General features: G+C 42.3%; 1 protein-coding gene across 3 annotated transcripts in view; it reads left to right on the top strand.

Moving 5' to 3' along the window:
* sorcs2 (sortilin-related VPS10 domain containing receptor 2) overlaps positions 1-16,906 on the top strand; it is a 361,633-nt gene that overhangs the window by 280,500 nt on the left and 64,227 nt on the right. For all 3 annotated transcript variants that reach the window (XM_034676218.1, XM_034676219.1, XM_034676217.1), the window contains exons 4-6: positions 3,138-3,302; positions 5,776-5,849; positions 14,200-14,264. In XM_034676218.1, the coding sequence (XP_034532109.1) occupies positions 3,138-3,302; positions 5,776-5,849; positions 14,200-14,264 (304 nt within the window). The remainder of the gene's footprint in view (positions 1-3,137; positions 3,303-5,775; positions 5,850-14,199; positions 14,265-16,906) is intronic.

Raw genomic sequence — 16,906 nt, forward strand, 5'->3', positions numbered from 1 at the left:
AGTCTCTCAAAGCTTCAAACATTAAAGGCAACATTTTGCTATTTTGACGTGTCAGATCTTAACACTTCAAATGTCAGCACTCAGTTATGACCAGCAGCAGTTTAAAGAGTGGAAACTCAGGGTTATGACTGAGGACGTCTACGATTAATCCCTCCCTTCTCTGTGTTTAACTCTGCAGTCGCCCTCGAGCAAGGCATCGGACCTTCAGCTTTTTAATTCATCTGCATGACTGTGTGAGCGAATGCACTGTGAAGGAAAAGACACTTGGCGTTCACAAGATAAAGAAAAGGAGTATTTTATGTGAAGAGAAAAAACACAGTCCTCTGCGCCTCCTCTGACTCCAGCACTCGGCTGCTCGTCCTCACAGCCCGTCCTCTGGCAGCCAAACAAACGCCGGGCTCTTTAATTGACCATGTTGCTCAGGGAAGTGTGTTCAGAACTAGTTACACACACACACACACACACACACACACACACACACACACACACACACACACACACTAACACACACACACACACACACACACACACACACACGCACACACACGCACACAGCTTTCGAGTACAGCAGCCAGCAAGATGGTAGGCATGCTATATTCTGGCTGCCTAACTGCAGGCATGAGCAGAATACTGAACAGGACGTGTGTGTGTGTGTGTGTGTGTGTGTGTGTGTTTGTGTGTGTGTGTGTGTGTGTGTGTGCGTGCGTGTGCGTGTGCGTATGTGTATGTGTGTATATGTGCAAACAAATTCTCCTTATTTATTGGATGTAATAATAAAATGAGTCAGCTGCAGCATTAGTGCTTAATGTGAGGTGAGTGTCGGCGTTATGTGAGTAAGAATTTGAAGCATTTAAAGATCGATGGAGAGAAAAGAGGTACACTGCGTTTAATGAAAGAGGAAATCACTGTGTGTTAAAGTTTAAGGACTTTAAACACGACATTTAAAGAGATATCTGAAATGTATTTAAAGAGAGTAGAGACGGAAAATAATGAATGAGTGATGGCTCATTGACGAGGGCTCAGAGAGAGCATTTCAATGCATCGTGATGGGTGCGTACTTCTTCCTTCAAGGTGTTTCTTTCATGCAAGGTGAACCTCTGCACACTGAGGCGTTACAAGCTTTACGTGGGGGACGCCATCTTTTACCTGTACATAATGAAACACCTCATTTGCATGTCATACTGGTATGTTAGTCGCAGCAGCGTGTAGGAGGCAGCTTAATTTTTAGATGACAAAAAGGTACTTCAAGTGAGTCCTCTACTTTTTTAATAATGATAATTGATAAGACTTATGAAGGACTTATGAAGAGAGGGAGTAGAGATCACGTGTTGTAGCTTTTTTGAAGAGGTAGGTTTGAGTTGATCTTTGAACGAGTGAAGAGAGTCAGAGCTGAGGATGTTTGGAGGGAGAAAGAGTTCAGAGCGTCTTGGCAGCGATGGCAAAGGCTCTGTCCCCCAAGGTGCTATGCTTGGTCTTGGTGATGGGTGGAATGGAGGTCGGCATCTGAGGATCTGAGGCGGTGAGATTCTGTGCTCTATAGGGAGCAAGTGGAAGTGCTGAAGGATGGGTGTGATGTAAGCTCTGGAGCAGGAGTGGGAGAGTAACCTGCAGCTGAACATTTTGTAGTTTTTGGAGGCCAGTAAATGAAAGAGGATGCTGCTGCAGTCGTCCAGTCTGGAGGTTATGAAGGCATGGAGGAGTGTTTCAGAAGCAGAGGAGGAGAGAATGGAAGAGGGATGTTTTGGTTATCACAAAAGTTAGTGCATTTTGGAGACACCTCATGCAATCACCTGCAGAAACATGAGGGTCCTTCCATGATGATGACGTTCACTTACTTCTCCTAAAGCCATCACTCCAGTTTTTTTTTTGCAAAATACCATGTAGCATTATTGTGTTGAAACAGCACATTCAGCACTCTCCAGTCTTTCCAATCCTCCATGCATTTGGCTCACTGCACCAGCGTCTCTCCTGAGATCATCCACGTATGGTAATGCAGGATGCCTTCATGTGTTTGCTCCAAGGTCTCAAAATATGAAGCCCATGCGGAAGTGTTATAATCTGCAGTTCATCAAGTGTCCTCTTGAGGCTGGCTGCAGAAACACCACATACACCCCCATTCAAAGAAGACAATCTTCAGAGCAGAAATAAACATGTTTACAGCCTGGTTCAAAAATCAGCTTTGGTCTGAAGAGCTAATTTCTCTATTGGCCCACATTGAACTGGGGGTGAATTTTTTTATAACGTGACAGTTCAGAAGATATCAAGATTACGAGTTTTGCCCATTTAAGGACATGACTGACTTGACTGACAGGCTGTAACACTGTAGCTGTTGGCTAGGAGGCTCAAAGCCCGCCTCTTTACCTCACACTAGCTTGCCAAAAGTTCGGTTGAGTTCAGCATTTCCAATATGGCTCAATTGGCTTCAAAACAGCGCTCAGGAACAGATGAGTGACGTCACAGATACTACGTCCATTATTTATACAGTCTGTGGTTTGCTCCCACAGCTCCATTTCACACGTAGGAGGCTCAGACCCTCGGACGCTCATGTCTGCGTGATGGTGACATCAGCGTCCTGGTTGATGTTCAGAGCCACACGCAGCATCCTGGTGTGACATCCATCCAGAAGCTTCTGCAGGGTGGGCTGCGCAAACTAGACTGTAATGGTGACAAACAAACCTAAGCCCCTCTGTGGACAGTCCTCCACCTCTCATGCACCTCCTATAAAAGCCTGTGACTCCATTAGTGGTTATTGATCACCTCTCTTGGTTGCCGTTTCCTCTCGGTGTCTGCTTCATAACTGTGATTAGTTGTTTGGCAGGTCCTGGTGTGGTCAGTGTTTAATGCTTTCACTTTATGAGCCATAAAGCTCTGAATAGATAATCAATACAGAGTCACCGCCGTCTAAGCAGCATGTAAGGTTGATGGAAAGTTCTTCTGGCCTTGAATAAATGTGCCGCGTGGCCATGCATATGTTTATATTCATCAGTTTGCGGTGCTAGCAGGGGATTAGCATGCACAGGTATTGATATGAGATGCCTATCTGTGTTTCCCCTGGCTGCTGACTGAGCGATGAATACATTGCAGGTAATTAACCTTTGACCTCTGACCTCTGTTTTCTTCCTGTGTTTGTCTCTCAGGTGGTGCTGGTGGGCTCCTCCATAAACGAGAGGGACCAGATGCTGTTCATCAGCACTGACGAGGGTTCCTCCTTCCAGCGTCAGTCCATCTCCTTCACCCCGGATACACTCGTCTTCCACCCTAAGGAGGAAGACAAGCTCCTCGCGTACTGCAAGGAGGGCAGGGTGGGTATCACAGCACTGCAGAAACATAATAAATATCTTAGTCTGTGGCTCAAAGACTGAACAAGAACAGCAGTGAGTAAGAAACTCTGCTGTCAGTGCAGCAGATTCACTTTCCACACACGCCAGCAGAACACAAACTTCGGGGAAACTTGATGCGTGGTTTACTATTTAATGCTGCAGCTGTAGGGCAAAGCTTCTTAAGGGAAATAAACAGAGCAGTGGTTACACCCAAATACACACTTTGATATTAAAGTTCACATCGAGAACGTGTCCTATCATCGGCTGTCAGAGGGAAGCTCTTTGAAATATGGAGGAGAAAATATGAGCCGAGTTCAAATCATCATGGCACCAAAGTTTCAGATGCTCATGAGGATGAGTTTGTAATTTACTTATATTTGTAAATTAAGCCATCATTTACACTATTTACTCAAGAAAATTACTCAAAGAGATTACAAAATGTCTGAAGGAAGAAAGAAGACTGAAAGTGCTTCAAAGTTTCACCATTTCACAAATCCAATTTATTTGAGTTGAAATGTAAACCCTGAAGCTGGTCTGTGAACTTTGGAGGAGTTCTCAGGTGCAATAATTAGTTTAAAGAGAGGAAAGGGCAACATGATAAGATAAAAAATCAAAAGTAATACTGAAATATGATTTAAAATTGAAGATGCTCATGCTTCTTGTCCTGATAAACCTCTTTCTCTCCAGAAGTATCCTCATCCATTTTGCAATTCATACTGCCGCCTCTTTTTTATTTGTTATCCTTTTTTTAAAATTTTTAAGTCTTTACATTTTATAGAGAACTTAATATTGTACCGTTTATGTTTTATAAATCTGCTGTATTTAATTTTTACCTTCTGAATGAGAGCCTCAAAAGAATATCACGCGACTGTTCTTGACAGGAGTAACAGTTCACATAATGAACCTATAATAATTTAAACAATGAACTTGATCATTAAGCATTTGACATTGCATGAAATTAATTTGATATAAAAATAAATTAATATAAATGCCTCCTTGCATCCGAACCAAAGGCAGTTTTTATGTATGTGTTAAAGTAATGCAGCGATAACAGCAACAGTTCAGGATTTGCTGAAAGGAGTTATAGGTGCTCGCTTTAAGCATTCTACACATTTTAGAGGATATAACATGTGTCAGTGGCGTAGTCAGGCTGTTTGAGGGGCAACCTGGGCAACCTGGGCGAAAACCAAAAAAAGGGCACCCCGTTTCATCCCCCTACCCCCCTGGGTGCACCTCTGACTTGCGACATGGCTCTTCATGTCATACGCTGCTGCTTTCTATCCAGCACTTTCCGTCGCAAAGCAGAGTTCATTTCCTCTTTAGATCTAACCTGTGTGCACAAGTAAACAGGACTACAGAGACACCACACTGCTGTCATGTGTGTTATTGATGTCTTACTGCAAAGAGCCATCAGAGCAGCAATGTAACGGCAATGAAGTTTCATTCAAAGCCCCCGCATCCATAACAAGACGGTAACACCTTCGCACAGACACAAGTTCATACAGCTCTAACCTGAAATGTGTTCTTTAATGTGAGAGGAAGCTAAAGGTAAATATTCAGTCCTATAGTTCTTAAGCTTCAGTCATCTCAACTTCTCCTGAACTTTATGAATTTACACTTAATTAAACGAGCAATTCAATTAGGCTTTAATCTGTTCCATATGGGCAGGCTTCATATGGAGGCGCAGAATCTGCTCAAACAGAACAAAAAAATAATTTAGCTAGGGGATGATGGGAGACGCGTAGTTGCTTGTGTAAATTAGGAAGGTGTGTGAGGGCAGGAAGGATTTCTAACAAGGTCACAGCTGCAGATCTTAAATTAGAATAGGTTCAATCATTGATGAAAAGTTGTTCTGGGCAGTTTGTGCACAAGATGCATGCTTCCAAAAGTGAACCTCGGTCTGTACCGAGTGTTTCACATAGCTGTGTATTTTTATTTTTTATTTAGTAGAAGTTTTTGTGTTTTCAGCTCCAGCATGCTTCTCAGAAATCAAGGATCTTCTGGGTAGGAATCAATAGACTTTCATTATGGGGGCAATCAATGCTGCTCAGGCAACCCACACACACACGCACACACGCACACACGCACACACACACACACACACACACACACACACACACACACACACACACACACACACACACACACACACACACACACACACACACACACACTGCTACAAACACACTGCTCATAAAATATTAGGGCACCCTCACACACCAAACCTGCTGCGATTAATTATTAATCGAGCTCAGTCTTAACTTGGTGAACCGTGAAATTCAGCCGTCTGATTGGGTGAAGTTTTTCCTCCAAACAGACCTCGATTTTAGACCTCGACCTCGTCTTAAAACAATATCAGTGGTAACAGGCTCGAGTAAGGCTCCTTGATTTAATGCTACATGCTGTCAGTGTGTATTTGTCTAATTGTGGTCTATGCTTGTGTTTTTGTCTGCAGCTCTTTGCATCCACAGACCTCGGACGCAAGTGGACGCTGCTCCAGGAGCGGGTGACCAAGGACAGAGTCTTCTGGTCAGTTCAGCTTTGTTTTATCATCATAAAGGAAAATATTCTCAGCTGATGACTCCTTCAGTGAAACGTAGCCGACGTCTTCTGCAAGGCTAGCAGGCAGAGGATTTTATACTTCCTGTTGAATAGATGTTATTTAACAAGTCAGTCATGTTCACTGTGACGTATGCATAGCCTTGCTGCAGAAAGATAAGTCATTTCATAAGTATACAATTTAAAATTCATGAATAGTATTTTTAAGGCAGCAAGGACTTCCTGTGAATGAAGTGAAACACTCACTAACATCACAGCGTCATTCAGTCAGTCTGTGTGAAAAAGGTCTGTACAGCTGAAGGTGGGTGATAGGTTTCTCAATGTTTTAAAGGAACAGTGCAGCTTTTAAAGAGGACTGAATCTGTACATGTCTCATATATGTAGATAAAGTAAGGACACGCTGTGGAAACTAGGAGAACATAAATATGATATAACATCCTGCTTTTATAACCCAAGCGCACAAAGTGAACGAGGCTCTGAAGCCAACGAAACACAACTGGTATGTTCACATACCGCTAATAATCCAAATACAATCCTGATAAATAAAAATGCTTCATGGATACATATTGAGCCTCAACTAATGCTCTGCGTTCAGGTTTACTATAGCTAGGTATCTGATTCACTGTTACGAGTTATCAGATTCACTGTCACTAAATCTCAGATTCACTGTCACTAGGTTTAACATGCACTGTAACTAGTTCTCAGATCTGCTGCATCTAGAACTCAGATTAACTATAACTTGGTTTCAGATTAACTATTACTAGGTCTCAGATTCATTGTAACTTACTCTCAGATTCACTGTAACTAAGTTTAATTTGCACTGTCACTAGGTCTCAGATTCACTGTTACTAGGTCTTAGATGTACTGTAGCTAGTTCTCAGATGTACTGCATTTAGAGCTCAGATTTACTGTCACTAGGTCTCAGATTTATTGGAACTTGGTCTCAGATTCACTGTTATGATGTTAACATGCACTGTAACTAGATCTCAGATTCCCTGTTATTAGGTCTCAAATGTACTGTAACTTGTACTCAGATTCACTGTAACCAGGTCTCAGATTCCCAGTTATTAGGTCTCAGATTTACTGTAACTAGTTTTCAGGTTCACTGTCACTATGTTTCAGATTCACTGTAACTTAGCCAATGATTCACTGTTACTAGGTCTCAGATTCCCTGTATTTAGGTCTCAGACTCACTATAACTAGGTCTCAGAATCACTGTCACTACAAGAGACCTCTCAGATTGAACTGTAACTAGGTGTCAGATAAACTGCTAATAGGTCTCAGGTTCACTCTAACCTGTAGTTTCATATCTTTTGTACTTCAACAGGATGTTATCTGTTACATGTGGCACCATTTAGAATTTGATAGCCCATAACACAAGGCCTGGCTACATTTACAACAATCAGTTAAGAGATGTACCTCTGCATGTTTAGCTTTCAGTCAAATATTGTGTATTCTGGCTTCAAAAACGTGCTTGACGGTTCAAAACCGGCACTCCTCAAATCCATACGTGACATCTAGGTAGGTGGCTATGGAAATTTAGTAAAAGGATATGCTTTAACTACATGCATGTAAAAATAATAACACATTATGTATTTGAGATATCTGTTTCCAAAGATCCAACATCTTCCTCTGTATTTACTCTATGAAATGACTCATTGTGCTGTGTATTCTCTATGCTGAACACAGACACACCACATAAATGGACAAAGACACATTAAATGTTTGAATATGTTCAAAGGAAAATTCTATCATGGTAAAAAAAAAGGTTTATTTGAGTTACTTATTCGTGTCTTTGTAGCTTGTTTCATCAGATTTTAATAGCAGCTCCCTCAAACATAAATGTGATCCCCTGCTGAGTTCAAAGATTTATTTCCAGATGATATCCTGATCCCATTTTACCCTCATTTACGTTCTTTTTCTCTGACAATAAAACTCTACCTACAGCATCTCAGAAACTAATAAATCAGCTTTATGTTCGACATAACACAGGAAACTTCTGCTCCAGTTTTTCTTAAATTAGAAATTTGAATTGGATTGCGGTCGTAGGAGCTGCAGTTTATGCAGCAGAACCGTTTTATGGATGGATATCGTGATGGCTTCGTGGTTCTGGTGACAGAAAAAGTACCCACAGCAAGCAGAGTTATACGACTGCTCCCTGCACATGTAATAATTCACATCCCCTCCTCTTTTTATCTCACTCACATATATACTTTCTTCTTATCTCCTAAACTTTTTAACCTCTTCATGTTTAATCTGCGTTATTGTAAAATGATGCATACAGACGTTTACCTTTTACAGTTCTTCCTGTGCACTGAAGGTCAGGGAGGCTTTGCAAGTCCCCTCAGTTTGTTTCCTCTGGCTGCAGATAGCAAATGAGCTGGTTCTCACGGCCAGACACCTCTGATTTATACCACCAACTGTAACGCACAAATCATCCACGCTGTGCTTAGAGGAGTGAGAAGGTGGAGAGAGAGGGAGGGAGAGATAGAGAGAGGGAACAGCCTAAAGTGGTGTCTACTCCAAACAGAAGTCAAATACACGAGATCAGACTTACGTAATCAGAGACTGACCTCTGAATCCATGCACTGACTTATAATTTAAAGTTTAAAGTCACAACAAAACAGACAGGAGGTTGTTTTTTTATCCCTTAGTGTTAAAGTTTTCTGATTAAAACTTTTAGAGCAGGGTTCTGGGAATAATTCTTGCAATTGTGATTTGTTTACTGAAAAGTTAATGCAGTGCTGAACCCACTTTCCCTCACTGCTGCCAGTACCTTATTTCAAGCCTTTCCAATCCGTGTGTTTGTTCATTTTTCAACATGAAACCAAACACAGCAGTAAAACCTCTTAAAAAAACAGATTACTCATTTTATGATTTCCAATCTCATGCTCAGACCAAAAAATTGGAAAAACTGATGACAAGTTGAAATCTTTTCTCTATCGCACCTTGTTTTTTTTTAATGCACCACATTCCCACGTGATGTCACGCCCAGGATGGCGGCGCTGCTGTGTTGTTATCATGTCTACATGCTGTGTTCTAGGTCATGAGTCGTGTAAACCTTGCTATTAGTGATCACTGCACAGCACCTCAGTTGTGATGGTTAAAATCAGGAGAGCTCGGCCATCTTTGAAGTTAAAAAATATATTTGGAAGCACATCAGCTAACGTTAGCATTCAGCCACTTCCTTGTTTTTTTTACGTTATATTTTTGGGTATATTTGCCTTTAATGGACAGGACAGCTGAATAGAGACAGGAAATGTTGGGAGCAGAGAGTGGGGGAGGACATGATGTAAATAGTCAAGGTTGGAATCGAACCTGTGACTTCCGGGACAAAGGCTATAGCCTCTGTAGAAGTGGCGCATGCTTAGACTGCTAGGCAAAAGGCGCCCCAGCCATTTCCTTGTTAACCTTCATGAACACAAATCAAAAATACGATAGAAAAGGAGAAAGATTCCCACAAGCGCAATTCATATTTAGATGAGTATTTTGAAAGTGCTAATCTTTACGTTGGTGTCAATTTTTTGGCGGGGCGGCTGTGGCTCAGTCGGTAGAATCAGTCATCTATCAATCGGAAGGTCAGGGGATTCTAGCTTGTTAGAAAAATTAATGAACAAATGATACATCTCAGACCTTGCTATTTCTTTTTGAGAACAAGATTGGAGATCAGAAAACGGGTCATCAGTTTTTTCATGTTTGTTTTCAGAAATGAAGAACCAATGATACAGATTATTTTCCAGCACTTATTAACCCGTTGTCTGCTTGGTGTGATGGCTGGAGGCAAAGGTTGGTTCAAAAACCAGCAGATTCATCAAGGAGAACATTTTAAAATCTCATGTAAAACAAAAGTTGTTTTTTTTAAATGAACACACTTCATGAGTCTCCCAAATCCCAAAAGGTGACAGTTATCGTGTGCACACATTTTAACTATTTTGTGTGCACAAGTTATCTAAATATAAGCCACCAAAAAAAAAATGTTTTCATTGAACCTAATCATAAAGACATTTTTACAGTATCCACATATACAGACCAGGGATTAAACGTCATGAAAAAGACACTACGAGGTGCTAACATCTGCACCCCTAAAAAGATGCCAGAGGCCATGTTGGTGTCTGAAAGCATGGGATGAAGATGTTTGAGACATTTGTTTAAAAAAAATCTTAAATTAAAGATATCTTGCTGCAATAGGATACCAAAGAAGAAGAGTGAATTTCAGACATTAAAAAACACATCTGATTCAACGATCACCTGGCTCTCTGGATGATTCTGCAACATGTTAAAGTTAAAGGGTCAACATTTTATTTGGCCTTAATGCGCTACCATGAAATGAATGTGGATTGTCTCCCTCTCTTAAAACATGAACTTTTATTTGGGTTCAGTGTTCATTTAACCCTTCCCCCTCCAAATCAGAGCCACACATCTCTGTGTTTTATGTGCAGCAGATCCTCTCTCTCACAGCAGATGCCCCCTCATATACTTCCCTGTAGACTGTGACCTGCTCTCCCTGTATGTGTGGACACGTCTGTGCATTCATGAGCTGTAAACGTGTGTGGTCAGAGAACACAGAGTTAGCTGGTTGTTAGCCTTGCCTGTGGCCTACCACTTAGAAAGTAACCGGGGAGCAGGCGTCTGACAGCCAGCACACATAAATCACACTGAAAACATCACATTAAAACCAATCTGCTGCTGCCGGGGTGGTCCAGCCAAGTGGGCTCCTGCGGACCCTGTTTTTGTGATCCTGGGGCTGTAAAGTTTGTGTTTGTCATCCTGAATGAAAAGAAACAGCAGTTTCTGAAATTGAACTGGCATCTCGCAGGAGGACAACAAAAGCAAGCGTTGGAGGGGAGGCGATAAAAATGAAAAGCGTGCAAGATAAAAGCTTAATCGAATGGAAACCAGAGCTGGGATGAAACTGAATTCCTACCCAGGGAGGATGTTTCTGCAGCGTGCTGGACTTCCTCCTTCTTTTGTTTTCTTTGTTTGTCAGCCCAGCTATCTCTCCATCCGTCATGTTCATCAGTCATTTCATTTCCCCTGCTTCCCCTCACTCCTCTCATCTCGGTGCTTTCACTTACAGCAGGAAATCCCACACTTAGTCTGTGATGAAGGTCCAGAGCTTTAGTGGAATGAATAAATGATAAGAGTGTCAGTGCAGAGTGTGCTTTCACCTTCAGTCTTACATTTGCATTTTAAGCATGCTGACACTTTAATCCAGAGTGAAAAGCTCAGAGTTTTCTCATTTTGGTGAAGGACACTTTTGCAGAACATTAATTTAACCTCTCGTCCTCCCTGCTTCCACAGTTTTTGACTTGACCCTTGAAGTAATGTCTTTGTGACCGAACAAATGATTCAATTACCCAAACATCAGTCAGGTAACCCAGAACAGGTCTGACCTGAGCAGAGCCTTTTCTTATAACTCTCTGCAGGCTAAAAAAAGGTCGATAAAATTTAGCACAGTATTGATCCAACCATCCGTCCGTCCATGCATTTTCTTCTGCTTATCCAGAGGTGCTGGTAGCAGAGTGGCAGCAGCCATGTTTCCATGCTCCAGTCCAACATGGGATATGAAATCCCTCCAGTGAGCTCTGGGTTAACTGGATGTCTCCTTTCAGTTGGCCGACAGTTAAACCTTCAAAGTCCAGAAGGCGTCCTAATCAGATGCTCAAACCACCTCTGTTGGTGTTTCCTGCCCTGAAGGAGTACAAAGAACGAGTGTTGTCTGGATAGCTCATTTCTCTTTTGGCATACACTGTACGGGGATGAATGTTTTCATAACGCAGCAATTTCGAAATTAAGATTACGAGTGTTCTATTATAAGAGGCACAGCTGACTTGATTGACAGGCGAGAACACTGTAGCTGTTGGCCAGGAGGCTCAAAGCCCGCCTCTTTACCTCACACTAGCTCAACAGGTGTTAGGTTAACTTCAGCATTTCCAATATGGCTCCCGCCGCCTATTGGCTTCAAAACAGTACTTCCGAAACAGTCTATGGTACTGACTCTACTCTGAGCTCCTTCAGGGTATCCATGCTCCTGATCACATCTCTTACACCTTATTTCCACATACATATGTGACAACATTCAACCAAGTGTCTCAAACCTCCTGCAGACGTCTTAAAATCTGCAGAAACTGCTTTAAAAAGTCATGCAAGTAAAGTCTGGTTTGTGTTGGCTTTGGCGCCCTCTGTGGACAATGTGGTACCTCATATCTCTTTATCTCCCGCTGCTCTATGTTAACTCTCAAATGCATCACTTACGGAGAATCTTTGTATGTTTGTGTAACTCATGAGGAATCTTTGGCGTGTGAAATTTGAAAGACTGTTTCTTCATCTCCTGCTCCGGCACCGAGAGGTTTATAGAAGAACTTTGTGAACGTAATCAATCTTCTCTCTGATGAACTTGTTTGCTTTCGTAGATCTTGAAGAGACATCAGAGTTCATTTTGGTCTCTTTTATAACCAGATAAAAACTCCTCACAGGAGCTCTACAGAAACCAAATAATGCTTTTTGTTTTCTTTTATTTGTCCTCCTTTATTTTAACATTTTATCCACTCTCTCTCCCTCATCACTTATCATCTTTCTGTCTTCTCTTTAAAGTGTTTCTGCATCTTTTGTCTTCTTCCTTTAACTTTTATCTTAGCAGTGCCTCCGTTTCGTCCCACTTTTGTTTGTCTACCTCTAATTATAATCTGTTTTTGTACATCCTGCTTCTCTTTGACTGTGAAAGCACTCAGTACTCTCCGTCTTAAATGAGATGTATAATTGTTACACAATGCTTTTAATACTTTTAATGCAGCCGAGCAGAGATGGAGCTCTTTGATTCGTCTATTACTGCCTCAACAGAACAATAATTATCAAGTGTGTTTCTTCTTCATCGAATATTTTAACCTGCAAAAACAAACTTTTGTTTCTTCTGCAGCAGCCAGCTTTTTCTGCTGTCAGTCATTAATCCAAGACTTCTAAATACAACTATCAACTGATTGTTTTAAGGACATTCTGTCCATGTAGGTGCTTTGATTTTCAGAGCAGTGTTTAAAATCCTACTTCTGACCTACAAAGCTCTTAATGGTCAGGCACCTTGGTATCTTAAAGAACTCACAGTGCCTTATTACTGCTCTAGAACACTACGCTACCAACATGCAGGCCTGCTCATCGTACCTATAGTCTCTAAAAGTAGTATGGGAGGTAAAGCCAGATCAGAATGGGCCTCAGGTGCCTGCTGCACAAAGTTTACACACTAATAACAATGCCATCTATGTTGCTAAAAGACACGAGTATCTCCCAATGTCTTAAACACAAAGTAAAACTGGATCAAACTGAACAACCAATGCATGTTTACTTCCTTGTGTAGCCTTTAGGGGCTGCTGGGATTTTACGGTAGCAATATGTCGTTAATTCAGAAATTCAGGGCAGAATTTTTTTTCTCATGTGAATGTGACACGCTTTCACACTCAGCAGTGGTTTCATGCATTAACAGTTAGTATACACTATCGCTGTTGATCTCTGTCTGTTTCCTAACCAGTTGATAACTCCTCACAGGAGCTTTCTCTATGATTTTAAACTTCACTGTATTCGTCCTTTGCTGCACAACCTCATTTGCTCCCTCTCTCTTGTCTCCTCCATCCTTTCCTCTGAATCAAGGCATTAAAAATAAAATGAAAGGTCTCCTCGCTTCACCTCGGTAGCAACCCCTGCTGTGAAAATAACAGCTGTGAAATGTCACGTAAAGTGGATCAGTTCATCTTAACTGTGAAGCTCCAAACATATCTTTACTTTCCTCTGCTTCAATGAAATCTGCTGAAGTCATTTATATAGAGTTTCCTGATTTTAATAGACCTGCAGGCTCACACAGATCAAATGAAGAAGAATGACCCATGTTCCTTCCTGTAGCTCTTCCTGGGATCCCCCCTCCTCCCCCCTCCCTCGGCTGCTAATTGCTCGTAAAGTCTCTTTATAGGTGAGGTAACGAGGTTTTAAATCTCCACTCTATCTTTACAGGGCTGTGGAAATTTCACAGACTGCACTGCAGCTTAGTTTACTGCACACTAAAGGGCACACAGAGCAAGAGCAGTGGTGTGTGTGTCAAAGGGCTTCAAACAGGGAAAGGGGGAGTGTACGTAAGGAGGTTTTTAAGCATGTTAGGCTGAGTTCAGAAGAGCTGAGCTTTGCAAACATGGATTAAAGAGCATAATCCTGAGGGACCAAAAACAGACCAAAGATTTTCAGCATTGTTTGTGTTTGTTTGTTTTACATCTAACCTCAGTTTATTTGCATCCTATTATAGGTCCGAAGTGTTGATAATAAAATGTAACTTTGTCTGCAGGTCGGTATCTGGAGTGGATGTGGATCCTGATCTTGTGCACATGGAAATGCAAGACACAAGTGGAGGTAAAGTGATATTCATTCCTCTCATTTATTCTCATATCATTAATTTCTGATACATGTGATGGCTGTATCTACACGTACACAAACCCCTCATATAGTCCCAATATATTCACTAAGATTTGCATGTGTAAACACAAACAGTCAAAGTTTTTCAACCTGACTACACCCAGAATATTTCCTACCTGCCTTGAGTTTAACTTCCAGGTGAACTTTGTATGAGCCGATGTTAGAACAGCAGGAAAGTTTTCAAGAGCATTCACCACAAACAAGTGATCAGACGTTTATATCATGCAACTAATGTTAACCTGCAAGCATGACGAGTAACAGGAAGAATAACAGCATATAGGGCCCATTGTCAGGACGAGTACAGGGGAGACTTTTGCATATCTGTCCGTTTGCAAGTTGCATTGAAATAGATGCAAAGTCTGTCATGAGAGTGGAAATCTCTGTTGCTTCATATGCCATCATGTTGTAAACATTACACTGTGGATTTTGCAGCATGCATTTGATGTTATGTCATGCCTCCTAATGGCCAAATTCCACAGGATCTGTGTCCGGTCCGTCTCCGATCTGTCACGGCAGTGGATCTTTTAAGTTTCTATTCTAGTCAATGTGTTACTTCCACTGGATCCGCTCCGCAGTGTTCCAGCTGCTTCTCTGATCCGGCAGGTCGGAGCCCTCCGGATCAGATACGCAAGACTGCTATTTTTGTGGATGAAAGACAGACTGGCCATGGATCTGGTGGAAGTCCCGTGTGAGACTCATCCAGCAGGGCAGACATCACGCTGTGAGGGGCGTCTGTAAAGACGCAACTTCGGAAAATTTCTAGAAAATGTCTCGCACATTTCCCTGTTGATATACTTGCTGGAAGAGGTGCTTGGTATATGGGATGCATGTAAATGTGGGGTAGAGTCTGATGTTCAGAGTGAAACATCAAAACAGACGATGATTCAATGACAGATAGTGGAAACACTTCTTCACCGAGGTTTTTGTGGTTAAAGATTGCAGGCTGTAGAGTTTAAAAACTGAGTGTGACAAAGACAAGAAACTACAAAACCAACTGTGACAGAGGTAGAGGAAGGTGATGGAAACTGGAGGCAGGGTGTGACCACAGCTTCTTTCACATACTCTTTACTGGAAATGTCCCAAAGTTGTTTGTTCACATGTGTCGCTCACAGTGTGAAGTTTCCCCTGTCGGAGGAGGTGGTAAGAAGAGGTGGATGAGTCTCAGGAGGCAGACTTCTAAAGCAGTCTGCTGAAGTCACAGATTACTGATCCAACATGATGGCGGATGAAGCTGCAGAGACCTACGCTATGATGATGTTACATTTCTGTAGTTATACATATCAATGCTGCAGTTTCGCTGATCTCGTCTTGAAAAAGATCCTTAGCTCCAACCTCAGTATTCATCCTGTTCCCTGTCGTTCTTCTGAATTTGCACAAGTTGCATGATGAAAATGTCATCACCTCACTCATGCTCTCACATCGGCTCACTGACCTGTCTGAGGTCTTACTGGAGGGCTGGCAGGGGAAAGTCTGGGTAACATCGGGGTGAAAATTTCATATGTTTGGTAAGTTTTAGGAATTTTGTGCAGCGGAAGTTCGGCTGATTGGGTGTTGACTGTCAGTGAAGTCAGCTGAGGTTACATGACTCCAGCTGTCCGGCGGTCTTGCTCTGTGCTGCGTTCTGAAAGCCTAATTGGTGGGTGATGACAGACAAGAGAGCATGGAGCCAGCCCGCAGTGGATCGGAGATGGACCGGACAGGGATCCGGTGGAAGTCCCTGGTTATGGTGCTTTGCTGCCTTTTGGATGAAGCTAAATTCGTTCCAAGAAATGACCGGTGTCTCTCCAGATTGAAACTCCTGTGCTGTGTGATTTAGCAGACTCATGTGCAGGTTATTAAAACAGTGAAAGAGTCTCAGTTTAGAGGTGTATGTGTAAAGCCAGGTAGAGAAACTCACAGACTGTGAGTGTTACTCACCTATCAGATTTTTGGTTTGGAGATTGTTCCATGTCATGTTAGCGTTAGCTTAGCCTGCAGGATAAGCCCAGCTATTACTTTACATGGCTGCTCCACCTTGCCGTGGATGGGGTGTTTTCCGTGTCCGTGTGTGTGTGTGTGTGTGTGTGTGTGTGTGTGTGTGTGTGTGTGTGTGTGTGTGTGTGTGTGTGTGTGTGTGTGTGTGTGTGTGTGTGTGTGTGTGTGTGCGCGCGCGCGCGCGCGCGCGCGTGTGTGTGTGTGTGTGTGTGTGTGTGTGTGTGTGTGTATGTGTGTGTGTGTGTGTATGTGTGTGTCTGTATGTGTGTGTATGTGTGTGTATGTGTGTGTATGTGTGTGTATGTGGGATATAGGTCGTGGTGGAGATTCAACAAAGTATTAAAGGGTAATTTATGGAGGGGTGTCAGAGCTCCCCCGGCCAACAACAGAAAATCTGGATTATCATATCAGCTGAGTGACACACAGACAGGTTAGTGCTTAACTCCCCACAGAGGGCCAAGAGGGTAATGGAATGAGTTTGTGTTATAGATTGTGTGATGTAGATTCATGTGTGTGTGTGTGTGTGTTAACCTCTGGGTCACCCAATATGTAATCCCCCCACTCTCAGTAAACCAGAACCGGCAGAGTCAGGGAGCGGGAGGAGA

This window comes from Notolabrus celidotus, chromosome 23, assembly GCF_009762535.1.
Source record: "Notolabrus celidotus isolate fNotCel1 chromosome 23, fNotCel1.pri, whole genome shotgun sequence".
Classification (NCBI taxonomy): domain Eukaryota; kingdom Metazoa; phylum Chordata; class Actinopteri; order Labriformes; family Labridae; genus Notolabrus; species Notolabrus celidotus.